This window comes from Mytilus galloprovincialis, chromosome 2 (assembly GCF_965363235.1).
Source record: "Mytilus galloprovincialis chromosome 2, xbMytGall1.hap1.1, whole genome shotgun sequence".
Taxonomy (NCBI): domain Eukaryota; kingdom Metazoa; phylum Mollusca; class Bivalvia; order Mytilida; family Mytilidae; genus Mytilus; species Mytilus galloprovincialis.
The window spans coordinates 18,221,366-18,241,948 of record NC_134839.1 but is presented as its reverse complement, the minus strand read 5'-3'; the positions used below and the strand labels follow the sequence as shown (position 1 = coordinate 18,241,948).

General features: G+C 31.6%; 1 protein-coding gene and 1 long non-coding RNA gene across 2 annotated transcripts in view; one reads left to right on the top strand and one right to left on the bottom strand.

Annotated features, from left to right (window-relative positions):
• The window catches only part of LOC143063039 (E3 ubiquitin-protein ligase UBR4-like), a 149,388-nt gene extending 149,028 nt beyond the window's left edge, over positions 1-360 (bottom strand). Inside the window, exon 1 of the mRNA XM_076234952.1 lies at positions 228-360. Coding sequence (XP_076091067.1) covers positions 228-337 — 110 coding nt within the window. The 5' untranslated portion in view covers positions 338-360. The remainder of the gene's footprint in view (positions 1-227) is intronic.
• Positions 361-488: 128 nt separating this feature from the next.
• On the top strand, positions 489-17,384 carry LOC143063038 (uncharacterized). The gene is made up of 4 exons (XR_012974929.1): positions 489-612; positions 13,101-13,239; positions 15,736-15,785; positions 17,241-17,384. It is a non-coding gene; the product is annotated as an uncharacterized LOC143063038 (long non-coding RNA).
• The last annotated feature ends 3,199 nt before the right edge of the window (positions 17,385-20,583 follow it).

The following is a 20,583-nucleotide window of genomic DNA, read 5'->3' as shown; positions in this document are numbered from 1 at the left end:
TCTTCCTGGTTAACTATTTCGAATTGTCAAGCATTTTACACTGCAGTTACAGGCAGCAATTAAATCATTAAACTTCACGACTTTCAGTGGACATTCAATGATGAGGTTATTACGTTGATATGAGACATAAAATTATTTTTTGACAGCCAGACACGGACAAAAATGAAACAAAATTGTGTGCGCATTTTCCAATCACAAATACAGTGATTTAGCACAGACATTTGCACCTTTTAATAATAGTCTTGACTATCTCTGGGATGTCTTTTTTGTCCAATACTGAATGGGAGGTGGTCAGCAGTGGCTGTACACTGCGTGACCATTCCAAACCTCCAGCCATTTCTTATTTCTTCTGCAAATCATGAGGTATATAATATACAAGGTTATAGATATTGTAACCCGGACTGTAACCTCGCATTTGTGCGCATGCGCGGCCGGAATTGGGCGGATCCGGTTATTTCTACTTTCACTTTTTGAAAAAAAATCTCCTATGTGGAGATAGATTTGTACGCTTTTATTTACATTATCTGCGAAAGAAAATACACGTCGTGCTCATTTGCTGAAGTGGCTCTCTTTCGAGTCCTTAAGAGCACACATAACAAAAACATGTGAAAGGTTTGAAAAATAATGCATTGTAACAATGAAAACATACATGATCAACTCAAAATGCAAAATAACATTTTAACTAGGAAAGGAGGCTTCACCCCCCCCCCCCCCCCCCTTTTCCTTTTCCTTTTCAAACTACAAAATGTGATCTGGTTCAAAAGAGTCCGACAATAAATACTTTTCATGTGTAATTATCATGTCAGTGTTCATAGGAGGTGACCAAATGATTTCTTGCACCGTCCAGGAAGTTTTAAAAAGATGGATATGGATCATGCATGTATATGGGGGGAGAGGACCTTTATCGGGACTCCAGGATCTGGTGTTTTTAGGCTCAGGATTTTGGGATCTATAATGAGATACGGGAATTCTATTTTTGAATTTCTGGATGTCAGAATTTAAATTTATTTAAAAATCGGGATTTCATGTTTAAGGGATCAGGACCCCTCCTACCCCTGGTCATGTATGAGGGTGATACTTGTAATCCCTGGGAAATCTGGAAATCACAAATAACCGTAAAAAAAATTGGCAAATGACGTTTATAACAGTAGTTTTGGGTGCATGACTATCAATGACTATAAAAATGTACACATTCCTTTAGGTGATATCAAAATCAATTAATTTTGACACTGTCAAGAGTGGATAAATATGGTATTGCAAGAGATTAGGTGGTGAAATCTGTTTTTCTGTCTTCATGTCGTCACAATGGGAATTTCAAAAGCCTGAAAATTTGACGTCATAATCAAATATTGACCAATGAACAACTAAGATAAAACTAAACACACCTAGATTAAATGAAAATTATCATCAGGTCGGGAATGCCATAAAACGAGTTGAAAAAATCTTCATAATAAAAAAAATATTTATTTTTTATCACCAATGTAAACATATATTACCAATTGTATATATATATCACCATTGCAAACATCTATCACCAGTGTATATATCTATCATCCTTCTGTTTTTATATGTACATGTATCACCAATATAAATATCTATCACCTCACTTTATTTATCACTACACTCTATATCACCAATATATTAAAATCTCCACACTGAATATATATAACACCACTCTGTATATTTATCACCACTCTATTAAAGGGAAACTTCGCAAAAAAATCAAAAATTGATATTATGTCCATTCTGTATAAAAATGCTCAAATTTATAGATATTAAAGTTTTATTCCGCTAAATAAGAGATCACCATCGATTTTAAATTTTGAGTATCAGTTCTCTGCTCTCCGCCATCTTGTCACCTTCTCCGATGAAAAATCCCGATATGTCTATAAACCACAAAGGAACAAAACTACAGTAAACGATGTAGTCGTAATTGCGTGTCGATATCTTGTCAATCGTACGGTTGTTTTATCTGACTGACTAACTTGATACGGAAAATGGTCTTATATTTTTAAATAACCATATAGTCTGTTATTTTTAAACTGATAATATTGTAATTAGTTAAAGAATCATAAATAAGTGTTCCGTGGAAATTGTTTTCGAAAATCTAATTCGTTCATAATTCTTTCAAGTAATAAACTTTATTTAAATAAATTCGGATCTTCCCTCATCTGATCACCAGCATGGCTAAAGGTATTACTCCCAAAGGTATTGGAAGGGGTGTAAGGTGACACGTCCAGGTATTCAATCGATTTCCTGTCCGGCTGGCTTGCAAGTTCATGCATCGTTTCACTTCTGTAGGTATTGATCAGTGTACACGACCGTTACTTATAACTTTCCATTTTGAACTATCAGGTGCATGTATAATATACATTTTTGTCTTGCGTGTCCGAAAGTGATATTTATACTAGTCATTACTGAACTCATACGCTTGTTTATAAATAACATTTCTGGTGTAAAGAATATTATCTATAAAAAAAAATTAATACAAAAAAAAAAATTGAAGAAATACAAATCTATTTACATATTTTTCCAAGGGTTAATTTGGGAAAATGTAATATATACTCATTGTCAATAGTTTAGGACAGATTGGAACATACCAGAATTATTGATTTAAAAAAATGTGCGCACTTGTCGACGATTCGTGTATACATACCTCTGGGTAGAAAGTTACGGAACTATAGTCAGTAGCGCAATTTAAAATATGTATACATGTATACATTGAACATAAGAAAGAAACATACATTTTGTGTAAATTGTGGTAAAAGTTTTGTAAATTATTATAGACTAGTCCACGTATGCCAACAGTATGTAATCAACGAATTCGATAGACTATTGTATACCAAAAGAAGAAGAAAAAAAAAAAAAGAAACAATTTGATTTAAATACAGGTCAATTTATAACTTGCTTTGGTTCATCGAAGTTAAGAACATAGTAAACTCACAGATTTATATATCAATTAGATTGTTCTCGAATAAAGGACGAAATTTGTCATCATCACAATTGTTCCAACATTCATGTAAAATATATGCAACTGGACGTACACTAATAATCCCCAAGGGATGTGAATATTTTCTAGGAAAACTATTGAGTATCAATTTCGGGATTTATTTTCTTTCTTGATATTCAATGACAGCAATTTAAAGAATAAACTGCTTGTCGGATATTTGTCCGCTTTAGGGGTATTCTTGCAAGTTGAACAGACTTATAATAACATTCAAAAATAGGGAATGATAACATTAAATTCGTTGTCTTTTAATTTTAAACATCGTTGGTCAAATAGTTATTTAAGTATATATATACGTTGGGAGACGACGATTATTATAGTAGTCTCAGATTTTAATAAGGACGTTCCCGATTATGAATAAATTTGGTTGACGTTTTTCACACTTGAAAAGAATATCTATTCGTAATTTTTCGATTCCATTCCAATACAAAAGTATTTTTTCTTTATTCGAACATATTATATTCCGCGTCGGTAGAGTTATCTTCAGATAGTTTCATATATTAATTAATACATGGCTTTCAAAAGTCTAAATGTAAGTGTTCTCGTACATTTTTTCGCCCAATAAAGACAAATAAAAATGATTTAGTAAAGCTATTTCTAATTTCTAAGTCCCCCTTTTTTATGAGACATAAATCAAGGACAAGACTTGTATATCATTTCATTCTGACATATGAATTAAGTTTCCCGTCTTTAACCGAAAATTGTGTATTTCTTAGTAAATTAACTTATTTGAATTCAAATAAATAATAGCACCAAATATAATTAAATAATTCCACGGCGACCAATTTTTATTTGTCACCAACTTGAATATGTATTTGTAATGTGTGTATTAAATGCTCCCACTGATCCGAATAGACAGTCACACCTGGCAAGGTGTGCCCTAGAGGCGTGGTTAAATACCGAAGTGCAAATAACAATTTACCTTTCAACAAGCCATCTACGAGTATTGCCACAGAACCGTGAATACACACATCGTATAAACCTAGTCATAGCAGAGATAGTAAAAGGTCAATAATCATGAGTACACCAACATATTGTCTTTACAGATTATTATACTTTAATTTGTTCACCTTATCAGTCCGAAAATGCATTTATTAAAAATAAATTTATAACTTTTTGTGTTGTCTACAAACTTTATTCGAATATATACGTTTAACATAGATAATTTATCTCACGAATGAGTACAATTGAACGTCTGTGCGTTTTATCTTCTTATTATCGGATGGTTATTAGATAAAGCATAAGTCATCGGCGCGCTTACGATTACGTTAAAATATGATTAAAAACCAAGACTTTTAATGATTGTATTTTAAATCCCGGCATGCAAAAATCAGGAGAAAACGTCACGACCTACAGGAAGTAGTTGATATTTTTTCATTAATTATTGAATTTCTCCTTTATTACTGCACATGTAGCGATAAAACTTTGTGAATATATATATTATGTCATAATGAACATCTTATGGTGTTTATATATCTCAACTTGTACGATTCGCTCGTGTATGTAACAATGTATTAGATTTTAGCGAGAGAAATTTATGTATTACTGAAAAATTATTACACCAGGGTTTTCGATATCACAAACTGGTCAAAACATTTACTAAATTTTATCACCGGTATAAGGAAATAATTCGTAAATATAACTCAACATGCAGACATCTTATACGTTCAGGTATTTCACATCCAAAATTTTATGGAAATATTCTTTATAAAGCACAAAAATGTCAGTATTCTCCTCAGAAACTAACAAAACCTTTAAATAGACTTATTAAAAGGGGGTATAGTTACGATACTGTTGTCAGGTCATTAAAGATTGCATATTTTGGCTTTAACATTGATTCACTGATAGGGTCTTTGCATCGGAACTAAACACATTTATTTCTTTAAAAAAAACAGTTGTTGGCATGACACGGGTTATGTTCTTCTCATATATTTTATGATAGTATGATACTAAACCCCTAACGGGAGGGATTGTACCTGATATTCATATGATGAAGACATAATCTTTCAATCAGTTTAATTGAGGTCTGGAGCTGGCATGTCAGTTAACTGCTAGTAGTCTGTTGTTATTTATGTATTATTGTCATTTTATTTATTTTCTTTTGTTACATCTTTTGACATCAGACTCGGACTTCTCTTGAACTGAATTTTAATGTGCGTATTGTTATTGTTTTACTTTTCTACATTGGCTAGAGGTATAGGGGGAGGGTTGAGATCTCATAAACATGTTTAACCCCGCCGCAATTTTGCGCCTGTCCCAAGTCAGGAGCCTCTGGCCTTTGTTAGTCTTGTATGATTTTAAATTTTAGTTTCTTGTGTATAATTCGGAGTTTAGTATGACGTCCATTATCACTGTACTATTATGCATATTTTAGGGGCCAGCTGAAGGACACCTACGGGTGCGGGAATTCTCGCTACATTGAAGACCCATTGGTTGCCTTCGGCTGTTGTTTGCTCTATGGTCGGGTGGTTGTCGCTTTGACATATTCACCATTTCCTTTCTCAATTTTATATTTAAACCATAAGTAAAAAATCGTGAATTTTCCCTTTAATCTATCAACACACTATTTAATCATCACCATTCTGTATTAATCACCACTTTGTTCAACACTGTATATCTCTATCACCATTCTATCACTACTCTTTATATATCTGTCACCAGACTATATATCTATCCCCACACTTTACATATCCATCAACCCACTATATATTTGTCACCATACTTTATATATCTGTCACCATACTTTAAATATCTGTCACAATACTTTATATATATGTCATTACACTTTATATATCCATCACCTCACTATATATATCTGTCACTATACTTTATATATCTGTCATTACACTTTACACTTTATATATCATTCAACACACTTTATATATCTGTCACCATACTTTATATATCTGTCACTATACTTTATATTTCTGCCATTACACTGTATATATCAATCACCAGACTCTGTCACCACACTTTATATATCTGTCACCAGACTTTATATATCTGTCACTATACTTTATATATCTGTCTTTACACTTTATATATCTATCACTACACTTTATATATCTATCCCCACACCTTATATATTTATCACCTCACTATATATATGTCACCATACTTTATATATCTGTCACCAGACTTTATATTTCTGTCATTATACTTAACATATCCATCACCACACTTTATATATCTACAATCACCTCACTATATATAGATCCGTCACCACACTTTATATATCAATCACCTCACTATATATATCTATCACCTGGTCACTTTATATATCAATCACCTCACTATATATATCTGTCACCATAATTTATATATATGTCACCACACTTTATATATCTGTCACCTCACTATATATATCTGTCATTACACTTAACATATCCATTATCACACTTTATATATCCATCACCTCACTATATATATCTATCACCTCACTTTATATATCTGTCACTAAACTTTATATATCTGTTATTACACTTTGTATATCTGTTCCCATACTTAATATATCTGTCACCAGACTTTATATTTCTGTCAATACACATAACATATCCATCACCACACTTTAAATATCAACAACCTCACTAGATATATCCATCACCACACTTTATATATCAATCTCCTCACTATATATATCTATCACCTCACTTTATATATCTGTCACTTTACTTTATATATCTGTCATTACACTTTATATATCATTCAACACACTTTATATATCTGTCACCATACTTTATATATCTGTCACTATACTTTATATATCTGTCATTACACTTTATATATCAATCACCAGACTCTGTCACCACACTTTATATATCTGTCACCTGACTTTATATATCTGTCACTATACTTTATATATCTGTCATTACACTTTATATATCTATCCCTACACTTAATATATTTAACACCTCACTATATATATGTCACCATACTTAATATATATGTCACCATCTTTATATATCTGTCACCATACTTTATTTATCTGTCACTATACTTTATATATCTGTCATTACACTTTATTTATCATCACCTCACTATATATATCTGTCACCATACTTTATATATCTGTCACCAGACTTAATATATATCTGTCACCATATTTTATATATCTGTCACTATACTTTATATATATCTGTCACCATATTTTATATATCTGTCATTATACTTTATATATCTGTCATAACACTTTATTTATCATCACCTCACTATATATATCTGTCACCATACTTTATATATCTGTCACCAGACTTAATATTTCTGTCAAAACACTTAACATATCCATTATCACACTTTATATATATCAATCACCTCACTCACTCACTATATATATCTATCACCTGATCACTTTATATATCAATCACCTCACTATATATATCTGTCACCATACTTTATATATATATGTCACCTCACTATATATATCTGTCACCATACTTTATATATCTGTCTCCATACTTTATATATCTGTCATTACACTTAACATATCCATCACCACACTTTATATATCCATCACCGCAATATATATATATCTATCACTTCTCTTTATATTTCTGTCACCAGACTTTATATCTATCCCCACAATTTATATATCTACCACTTCACTATATATCTGTCACCATACTTTATATATCTGTCACCAGATTAAATATATCTGTCACCAAATTAAATATATCTGTCACTATACTTTATATATCTGTCATTACACTTTATATATCCATCACCTCACTATATATATCTGTCACCATACTTAATATATCTGTCACCACACTTCATATTTCTGTCAATACACTAAACATATCCATCTTCACACTTTATATATCAATAACCTCACTATATATATCCATCATCACACTTTATATATCAATCACCTCACTATATATATCTGTCACCATACTTTATATATCTGTCACCATACTTAATATATTTGTCACATACTTTATATATCTGTCACCACCCTTAACATATTCATCACCAGACTTTATATATCCATCACCAGACTTTATATATCCATCACGTTACTATATATATCTATCCCTACATTTTAAATATCTTTTACCACACCTTATATATCTGTCACCGGACTTTATATATCTATCACCACACTTTATATATCTGTCACCACACCTTATATATCAATCACTCTATATATCTATCACGTTACTATATATATATATATATATATATATCTATCACCTCACTTTATATATCTATCACTACACCTTATATATCTGTCACCAGACTTTATATATCTGACACCACACTTTATTTATCTGTCACCACACTTTATATATCTGTCACCACACCTTATATATCTGTCACCATACTTTATGTATCTTTCACCCAAATTAATTTATCTGTCACCCCACTTTATTTATCTATTACCACACTTTTTATATCTATCACCACACCTTATATATATGTCACCATACTTTATATATATGTCACCACACTTGATATATCTGTCTTCACACTTAATAAATATTTCAGCACACTTTTTATATCTGTCACCAAACATTATATACACATCACCACACCTTATATATCTATCACCTCACTTTATATATATGTCACCACACTTTATAAATCGTTCACCACACTTTATATATCTATCACCTCACTTTATATATCAATCACCTCACTTTATATTTATCTCTCACTAAACTTTATACATCTATCACCCCATTCTTCATTTATCACTACACCATTCATCTGTCACTACACATTTTATATCTGTCACCACACTTTATATATCTGTCACTACTCTTAACATATCCATCACCACACTTAATATATCCATCAGGTCACTATATATATATCTATCAACTCATTTTATATATCTATCACTATACTTTATATATCTATCATCAAACTAAATACATCTATCACCTCACTCAATATATCTGTCACCACACTTTATAAATTTGTCCCCACACTTTATATATATATAGATATAGGAAGATGTGGTGTGAGTGCCAATGAGACAACTCTCCATCCAAATAACAATTTAAAAAGTAAACCATTATAGGTTAAAGTACGGCCTTCAACACGGAGCCTTGGCTCACACCGAACAACAAGCTATAAAGGGCCCCAAAATTACTAGTGTAAAACCATTCAAACCGGAACACCAACGGTCTAATCTATATAAACAAAACGAGAAACACGTATATATTACATAAACAAACGACAACTACTGTACATCAGATTCCTGACTTAGGACAGGTGCAAACATTTGCAGCGGGATTAAACATTTTAATGGATCCAAACCTTCTCCCTTTTTCTGAAACAATAGCATAACATCACAACATAGAAAAACATACGATAAAATATCAATTGGCAGACTTTACTCAATCAAAAAACGTATGATTACACAATATATTATATATATCACCACCCTTCATATATCAATCAACTAACTTTCACCTAACTTTATATATATCTGTCACCACACTTTATAAATCTGTCACCTTTTTTTATAATTTGTCACTACACATTAATTTACATCACCTCATATATCTATAACCATACCCAATATACCACTTTTTATACATTTGTAACTACACTTCATATATCTTATGACCTCAATTTATGTATCTATCACCACACTTTCTATTATCTATCACCACATATAATATATCAATCACCTCTCTTTATACATCTGTTACTACACTTTACATATCTATAACCCTACTTTCTTAATTTATCACCTCACTTTCTTTATCTATCACCACACTTTTTTTATTTATCACCTCAATTTTTATATCCATCACCTCATATGATATAGCCATCACCACAGTCTATATATTTATCACCTAACATGATATCTTAACTTCATTTATCTATCACCAACTTCTATATACATATCACCTCAATTCAATTTATTTTTGTCTATCCCCATACTTAATATGTTTGGTTTATCCTCTTACTGTATAAGGCTATCACAACTCTATGTGTATCTGTTAAAACCATGTTTATACCAATTTGAAAATGTATATAAGCATACTAATGATTAATGTATATTTACAGCAATCTGTGTATGTTTGCTGAAAACTAAAAGTGATTCAGTTCGGCACCTATCATTGTAACTATTTGTTTTTCAGTATGGTTGATTATGTTGCACAATCATACACATTTCAATTTTGAAAACTATTATTGTCATCGTAGAAAAGACTGGTGTTTGTGTGTGTATCTTTTCAGAAAATGGGTGGGATTCTTATTGCTATATAGAGATATTTAAAAAACAAACAAAACATATTAAAGCACACCACATGACTGATATCTGTATAGTATATAAATACAGCCTAGCGATATATGTAGGACTGTATCTGTAGGACACCAAATTGAGGAATAGATATCTATGACCACACTCTACATATCTATCACCACTCTGTATAATTAATCACCTTACTGTATATATCTATCACCACTCTGTATCATCAATTGTCATAGTGTATATATCTTTCACCACTCTGTATCATCAGTCACCATATTGTTTATCTCTATCAGTATCACCACACTAGACATCTATCCCAACTCGTTATCACCAATTACCATACTGTATATAGCTATCACCTCTCTGTATGTATCTATCACCACTCTGTATCATCAATCGTCATAGTGTATATATCTTTCACCACTCTGTATCATCAGTCACCATATTGTTTATATGTATCACCACACTAGACATCTATCCCCACTCTGTATCACCAATTACCACACTGTATATAGCTATCACCTCTCTGTATGTATCTATCACCACTCTGTATCATCAGTCACCATATTGTTTATATGTATCACCACTGTGTATCATCCTTCACCACTCTGTATCATCAATCACAACATTGTATATATCTATTATCACTCTGTATCAGTTTTCACCTCTCTGTATATATCTATCACCACTCTGTATCATCAATCATCACACTCTATATTTAAAAAAGAAGATGTGGTATGATTGCCAATGAGACAACTGACAACTACCAACAAAAAGACCAAAATGACACAAACATTAACAACTATAGGTCACCATACGTCCTTCAACAATGAGCAAACCCGATACCCCATAGTCAGCTATAAAAGTCCCCGATAAGACAATTTAAAAGAGAAAACTAATGGTCTTATTCATGTTAGAAAAAAATAAAAGAAAAACAAATATGTAACACATAAACAAACAACAACCACTGAATTACAGGCTCCTGACTTGGGACAGGCACATACATATATAATGTGGCGGTGTTAAACATGTGAGCGGGATCCCAACCCTCCCCTAATCTGGGACAGTGGCATAATCTAGTATCACTCTATCATTAATCACCTTACTTTATATATCTATCAACACACTGTATATATCTATCACCACACCACACTATATACATCTATCACCTAACTCATCATATGTCACAACACTTTATGTATCTATCACCACACTTTATATATCTATCATCACACTTTATATATCTATCATAACACCTTATACATCTATCACCTAACTGATCATATGTCACAACACTTTGTATATCTATCACCACCCTGTATATATGTCACCATACTTTGTATATCTATCATCTCAGTCTATATAAGTAAGACCTCATTTTATTAATATACCACCTCATTTTATATCACCTTATTTAATATATCTATCACCACACTGTACATCTACCACTACATTTTATATCTCTATCACCTCACTTTATACATATAGCACCACACTGTGTATCTGTCACCACAATTTGTATATCTATCATCTCACTTTATCATCTCACTTTATATATCTTTCACCTTAATTTATATATCTATTTCCTCATTTTATATATATACTAGAACACACCCATGATATCATGAGTCCGTGACTGAATTAAAGTATATAACTACGCGCAAGACTTATTTTTGTATTAGTATTGTCATCTGATAAAGTCATGCCGATTATAAGATATAGCTATCACAGTTTTCTCTGCTTTCAAATCTTTCTGTTTGAACCCGTCTAACTGGAACTAATCAATTATTGGTAATATTAATTATTTGGAAAATGAAAAGTCCTGGGATGGAGTATTTGTTTTATCAACAGCATTGTCCTATATTAGTTATAAATAAAGTTGAATTATTTGATTCGCTGTTTTACGTCATGCCCGCTAACAAATTGAAAACTGTACCTATACGCCTTATTTTTAGTATTCGTATTGTTATCTTATAAAGTCTTACTGATTAAAATACTACAATAGGTAACAATTTGACAATTTAGTATTGTCAACCCTGTGATTATTACCCGTGTATACAGCATATCCTGAATACACCGTTTGGTGGTGCGCCTGTCAAATGCAGAAAATTAAACAGATGAATATACTATTGGTATCGGTATCGGACTCGACCCGGAACTCCTTAATTATTAGCAATATTAATTACGTGGAAAACAAAAGGGCCTGGAGTGGTGTAATTTTTAATCTACACCTTTGTACTATATTATTTATATATAAAGTTGAATTCTTTGATTCATCGTTTTTACGTGATGACAGCTGACAAATTGGACCTCGTAATTTTAGTATTATAGATGACATCCTTGAAAATATTTTCTTGACCTCACTGTTGATAATTTTTCACCATATTTAATATATGTATCCCCTCCACATATGTATCTTTTAACTAAATGCACTGCTTAAATCAATCACAACACCATTGCTATATATGTCACCACACAGCATATATATATATATATATATATATCATCCTTTTGTTTATATATCATCACACTGTATATATCTTTATACTATTCTGTGGATCCTTTACCTCACTGTATATATACACATAATCCCACTATAACTAAGTCCACACTTATCACCTATCTATATCTTTTTATCACCATCATATCATATTTGTAGTAACACAATGATTATATCTATCATCATTATTTATCTATTTTTCACCAGACTGTATACTTGTTGTATCTTCTATAAGTCAGAGAAATGTACTGGTCATTGTATAATTTACAATGGAAGGAGATATGCAGATATGCAATGTCCACTGAGATATGTTTGTATAAGCTTGTATACTAATCATGTAGCAATTATCAAATTGATTATTTATATTTGTGTTCTTCTTACAGAAATACCAAACAACATTTTGCAAGGATTTAGAGGTCATTGGTGAAAATGGAAGAAAGGACATGGGTACATCTAATTTTAAATGAAATAACAAGAATAGTTAAATGATTTACAAACAAGCAGCACTCAGCAATAGTGATGGTAAAGTATTTTTATAAAATGATACTCAAAAAAAGATATATACAGTGTGGTGTTTAATATATTCCTCCATTGCTACAGTCGCTGCATTCATCACCACACTCTCCATATATATCCCAACAGTCTCAATAGCTACCCCCATACTATGATCATTTATCCCAACAGTCTCAATAGCTACCCCCATACTATGATTATATATCACTACAGTCTCAATAGCTATCCCCATACTATGATTATATATCACTACAGTCTCAATAGCTATTTCCATACCATGATTATCTATCACTACAGTCTCAATAGCTATTCCCATACTATGATTATATATCACTACAGTCTCAATAGCTATCTCCATACCATGATTATCTATCACTACAGTCTCAATAGCTATTCCCATACTATGATTATATATCACTACAGTCTCAATAGCTATCTCCATACCATGATTATCTATCACTACAGTCTCAATAGCTATCCCCATACTATGACCATCTATCACTACAGTCTCAATAGCTACCCCCATACTATGATTATCTATCACTACAGTCTCAATAGCTATCCCCATACTATGACCATCTATCACTACAGTCTCAATAGCTATCCCCATACTATGATTATCTATCACTACAGTCTCAATAGCTATCCCCATACTATGATTATCTATCACTACACTCTCCATTCTGATGCCAACAGTCATTATGTATATATCATAATAATCTCTATGTATATCTTAGGATAATACAAAAGCTTCCCTTTTACTTTATTTATCAATCACCTCACTTTATATATCAATCACCACACTCTCTATATATATCCCCATACTCTCTATATATATCCCCATACTCTCTATATCTACCCCAAAAGTCTCTCTGTATATCTCCACATAATAAACACCTTAGATTACCTTACTTTATTTATCAATCACCTCACTTTATGTATCAATCACCACACTCTATATATATATCCCCACCAACCGTGCAAGGGCTGTATAGCCAGTCAAGGTCGCTAAAAACTTCCATTTGTTTGTTATATATCCCCAACTCCCAATATCTGCCTCAAAAGTCTCTCTGTATATATCTCCACACAATAAACAACTATCACCTTACTTTATTTATCAATCACCTCACTTTATATATCAATCACCACACACACACTCTCTATATCTATCCTAAAAGTCTCTCTGTATATCTTCACATAATAAACACCCATCACCTCACTTTATTTATCAATCACCTCACTTTATATATATCAATCAACACACTCTCTATATATATTCCCATACTTTCGATATCTATCCCCACAGTTTCTATGTTTATGACCGAATTATATACACCTATCACCTTACTTTATTTATCCATCACCTCACTTTATATATCAATCACCACACACTTTCTATATATATCCCCATACTCTTGTTATGTATCCCCACAGTCTCTATGTTTATGACCACATTATAAACACCAATCACCTTACTTTATTTATCCATCACCTCACTTTATATATCAATCACCACATACTCTCTATATCTATCCCCATACTTTCGATATCTATCCCCACAGTCTCTATGTTTATGACCACATTATAAACACCTATCACCTTACTTTATTTATCCATCACCTCACTTTATATAACAATCACCACATACTCTCTATATCTATCCCCATACTTTCGATATCTATCCCTACAGTCTCTGTGTTTATGACCACATTATAAACACATATCAACTTACTTTATTTATCCATCACCTCACTTTATATATCAATCACCACACACTCTCTATATCCATCCCCATACTCTCAATATCTATCCCACTAGTCTCTATGTTTATGGCCACATCATAAACACCTATCAGTTTCCTGTTTTTATCAATCACCTCACTAAATATATCAATCACATCAAACTCTCTATATACGTATAATATGCCCATAATCTCCATATCTATCCCCACAGTCCATATGTTTATTACCACTTTATAAACACCTTTCACCGTACTTTATATACTTTCACCTCGCAAAAATTATCAATGACCACAAACTCTCTATATCTAACCCAGAAGTCTCTATGTTTATCTTCACAACATAAACACCTATCACCTTACTTTATTTATCAATCACCTCACTACATATATCAATCACCACATACTCTCTATATATATCCCCATTCTCTCTATATTTACCCAAAATTCTCTATGTATATATCCACACAATATATCATATCACCTTACTGAAAATACCAATTACCTCACTTTGTAAATCAATTGCTCATTTTATATGTATCACCTCACTCAAAATATCTATCAGCTCACTGTTAATATTTTCACCTCAATATATACATTATGTCTTTCACACCACTGGGTATATCTCTCAACTTCCAACTTGAAAGTGGATATGAGTATGATAATAATCCATGTTTCTGTACAGAAATCTGTTTATGTTAATTTAGATTTTAAACTTAAAATGACTCAATGTGACACCTATCATTGTTATTATTTTTTTTCTTCAGAAAAGTGAAACAAGATTTTTGATAGATAGAAAATAGAAGAAAAGGAAAAGGTAATCTTCATTGAAATTTAAAGTAATATACATATGTATGTAAAGAGTTAATTAGCAAAGTATTACACATACGTATGTAAAGAGTTAATTAGCAAAGTATTATACATATGTATGTAAAGAGTTAATTAGCAAAGTATTATACATATGTATGTAAAGAGTTAATTAGCAAAGTATTATAGATATGTATGTAAAGAGTTAATTAGCAAAGTATTATACATATGTATGTAAAGAGTTAATAAGCACTTAAACAATCCTGGTTGAAATGAAATAATTTAAAAGAAATGTTTTTTAAGGTATAACCACTCCAAAATGTCATGCAATATTTTATGTAAATATCATGTCAGGCATCTTTTCAGTAAAAGCAGCAAATATGATATACTAACTGGGGGTCAATGATTGTAACATTCAAAATGAGTAAACCTTATAAATATATTGTTTCAGTGTTATTGCACTTGAAGCATTGTCTACAGTATACATCTGCTGGCACACACATAATGTATATACCACCACATATTATGTATCTACTGCCACACATAATATAATTATGGCCACATATAATATATCGACCGCCACACATAATAAATCAACACACTGTGTATATCTATCACCATATTATGTTTGTCTATCACCACACTATTGTTTATCACCACACTATTGTCTATCACCACACTATGTTTGTCTATCACCACACTATGTTTGTCTATCACCAAACTATTGTCTATCACCACACTACCTTTGTCTATCACCACACTATGTTTGTCTATCACCACACTATGTTTGTCTATCACCACACTATGTTTGTCTATCACCACACTATCTTTGTCTATCACCACACTATGTTTGTCTATCACCACACTATGTTTGTCTATCACCACACTATGTTTGTCTATCACCAAACTATTGTCTATCACCACACTATGTTTGTCTATCACCACACTATGTTTGTCTATCACCACACTATGTTTGTCTATCACCACACTATGTTTGTCTATCACCAAACTATTGTCTATCACCACACTACCTTTGTCTATCACCACACTATGTTTGTCTATCACCACACTATGTTTGTCTATCACCACACTATGTTTGTCTATCACCACACTATCTTTGTCTATCACCACACTACGTTTGTCTATCACCACACTATGTTTGTCTCTCACCATTCTATGTTTGTCTATCACCACACTTTATATTTTAATCATCACAGTTGTAAAGCAAAGAAAAGTAATTACCCAAGAAAAAAATGATTTGAACTTTAAATGATTGGTCGCACAAATGAATTGTATTTCTATAAGTTTTACATTTTGATACTGTCTTGGGATTCTGCCATTGCAATGATGAAACACTCCTATTTGTCCTTAGATGGAAAACAAATGACAACTGTTTGGGACTTTTAAATTTTGTATTGTTTTGGAATAATTATTTATTCAACTGAACCATATTGTTATGTTTTAGGTAAAACAAGATTTAGTGCCTGCCACACAATTAAGAAAGAATGAGAGACAAGAATGTCTACAGAACAGAGGAGATTATTTGTACTGCACTTCGATTTGTGTTATAGTTATATTCAATTAGTATTAAAGAGTTATGTACAATAAATCATGTTATATTATGTTCTTTAAAAAATACTTTATGTCAATTCTCCTTCTCATGCTTGGTGTTCTTTGACAACATTGGATTCTCCTAGTAAAGTGACAAATGCATATCTTTTTTAACCATTTTCTAACATGTGTATCTGTAACAACTAGAAGATGCAGAAGCAGTTTTAATATACCTTTATACTTGATTACCCTTTAACTGAATGTAGCTCCTAGGAAAGTTAGTGTTTAGAATTCTTTTTATAGGGGAGTCATATTCAGTTCCAAATAATTATTATTGAAGGAGCTATTCCCCTTGGAAATATAAATTATACGAAAAATTGCATGGAAAGCCTTTTCAAATCTACATCATTCATAGGATTGCTACGAAATTTATATTGAAGGTTTATCTTAGCAAGTATTAGGGTTAGATTGAAATTCATTTCAAATCCACTTTTTCACTATTAGTAATGTCCCTTGGAAATTAAATTTTTATAGGAAATTGCCTTATACATGTTTTATATCAAATGCACTTTTGGCAATTACAGAATGATTTTACATCAGACTAAACTGGATTGATTTTAACCTACTCACTTTCTAAATGTGTTGTCTACACTAATGACATGGTTGGTTTTCTCCTTTGAACTACATTATACAATATTGTATGTGTTTTGCCATTGTTGAAAGTCTCCATTGGATAGTTATCTTCTTGATAAACATACCACATTTCAAGTTTTTAAGTTTTAAGCATGTGTAAAACAATGTTTAATTGAAAGATTACTTCAAGATTTTCTTCATGTATTAGAATAACGCATGATATGGGTCCCCTTCCGTGACACAAATTAAGAACATGCAGAGCAAAAAGAATATGCTTGATTTGTATGAAGTAAAATAAAAAAATACAGAGCTCCTAGGAAAAGCAGAAATGGAACGTTCCTGATCAAAGGCAAAAACACATCAAACAGAATGCATAAAAGGTGAAATAAATGAATACTGAACTCCGAGTAAAAATTCAAAAAGGAAAGCAATCAAATGGCAAAATCAAATGATGAAATACATCAAATGATGAAATGCATCAAATGAATAAACAACAACTGTTATATTTGTATTTGTATTTGTATATTCCTGATTTTGTACCTGCATTCTCAAATGCAGAAAATGGTGGATTTAACCTGGTTTTATAGCGCTAAACCTCTCGCTTGAATGACTGTCACATCAAATTCCATTTATTTATAACAATGCTTAAAAAACGGACATATTTGGTATAATACCTGTCTTTTTACTGAAATGGTACAGACATTTTCTGATTTTGAAACTGGTGGCTTTAAACGAAACTGGTTTTATAGCTAGCTTAACCTCTCACATGTATAAAATTCGATTATATTGACAACAATGTGTAAAAAAAACTTACATTATAGTTGGTCGTTAATCCGCTCAAACTTATATGTATTGCATGTGTTCTTAAGTATTGTCTAATTGTAAGGTACGTTAGTGTGTTTTGTCTGTGGTTCTCCTTCACAGTCTGAATGTATGTATGTGGTTCTTTAAAGTTATCTGAATGTAAATAGTCTGCACATGGTTTTTAAAACAGTCTTTGCATTTCTATGGTTGTAAGATACATCTAGTCTTTTTATTGTCTGTGAATCCCATATACAGTCTGTATATGTTTTGTTTATGGTTATGAGATATAGGCAGTTGGTATTGTTTCGAATTCTAGGAACCAGTTTGTATCAGCCGTGGTTCTGAATATTTTTTTGTTTATTTGTATGTACTGAAACCATTGAAGAATTTATACAGTTGATTAGTTAAAACTTGTTTGTTACTCAAAAGACGTTATTTCATAATTTAGGTAATACTTGGAATTTATTATAAAGTGAAATATCTAATCCCAAAAGACATATGTCGAAAGAGTTGATCTCTTCATACTAGCATTGAGAAAATCAAGTCTTAATTATTCAAAGCAAAAAAATCATAAAGGTACCGTTAGATATTTTTAACTTGTTTGTAGTGAATGGAATCTACACGGTCTTTACTGTCTTTTGATAATACATGTTTGTTCATAACAACACATGTGCACGAGCAAATCTAAGGGTAATTGGGGAAAAAATACAAAAAAATAGTCATGCGTTTATTAACTTTTTTTGCCGAACATCGATATTCAGTTTTCATGAAGAAAATGTCTTTTGATAATACACTTTTGTACAGAACACACGAACAAATCTATGGACAATGGCGAAAAATACGAAAAACTACAGTCATGCATTTTAACTTATTTGCCGAACATTGATATACAGTTTTATGGAGAAAATATATAGCTAACATGATTTCGTCATAGTTCTTTACAAGTATATATGCCGTATTCATCATTTTCCTGACCGAAGTGGACATACAATTATTAGTTGCTGATAATAAATGGCTATTTATAAAAAAAACTTCTACCATTTGATTGAAAATGTAGTATAGCGATTCAAAAAGTCACAACTATCAATCGATTTGAAGGGAACATACAGCAGATGCAGTTATTCAAAACCTCGCAGAAGTTAAGCTTAAGAGAGGCGATCGATACCAAAGGGACTTACAAACTGAGACGTAGAAAATAAAGGGACAACGCCAGGGATAAAAAAGAAAAAGACCAAATCACAAACACAAACAACAGTTTTAAAAAAACATAAAAAAAACTGAAGACTTAGCAACACAAACCACACCAAAAATCTTCACTGAATATATCTTTTTCCGTGGGTGGTTTAGAATTATTGAAGAAAGACTGATATTTGTTAATAATAGAGATACAGATAAGATAAAAAAATATATATGTTGTGGAGTACCAACCAGAAGCCGCAAATATTTAGAGGATTTGGTTTTTAACTGAAGATAGTCATTTTATTTAAGCAAATTGTCGACTCTCTCATATACACGGATCGTTGAATGTTCAAGGCATGATTTAAGCTCAGATCTGGTTGTGATATAAAATTACTTGACATAGATAACTTGCTATCATGAATAAAGATAATTTCACTCTTATGGAATTTAATTAAGTATTACCTCTTACGACTACCACATTTGTTTGTTACTAAATCATTAGCTGGAACAACTTTTCTACGTTTTCTGAGTACTTGATTTTTTTAATGGTACATATATTGATTAATTCCTGTTGTATAAAATTGAGAATGGAAATGGGGAATGTGTCAAAGAGACAACAACCCGACCAAATAAAAAACAAC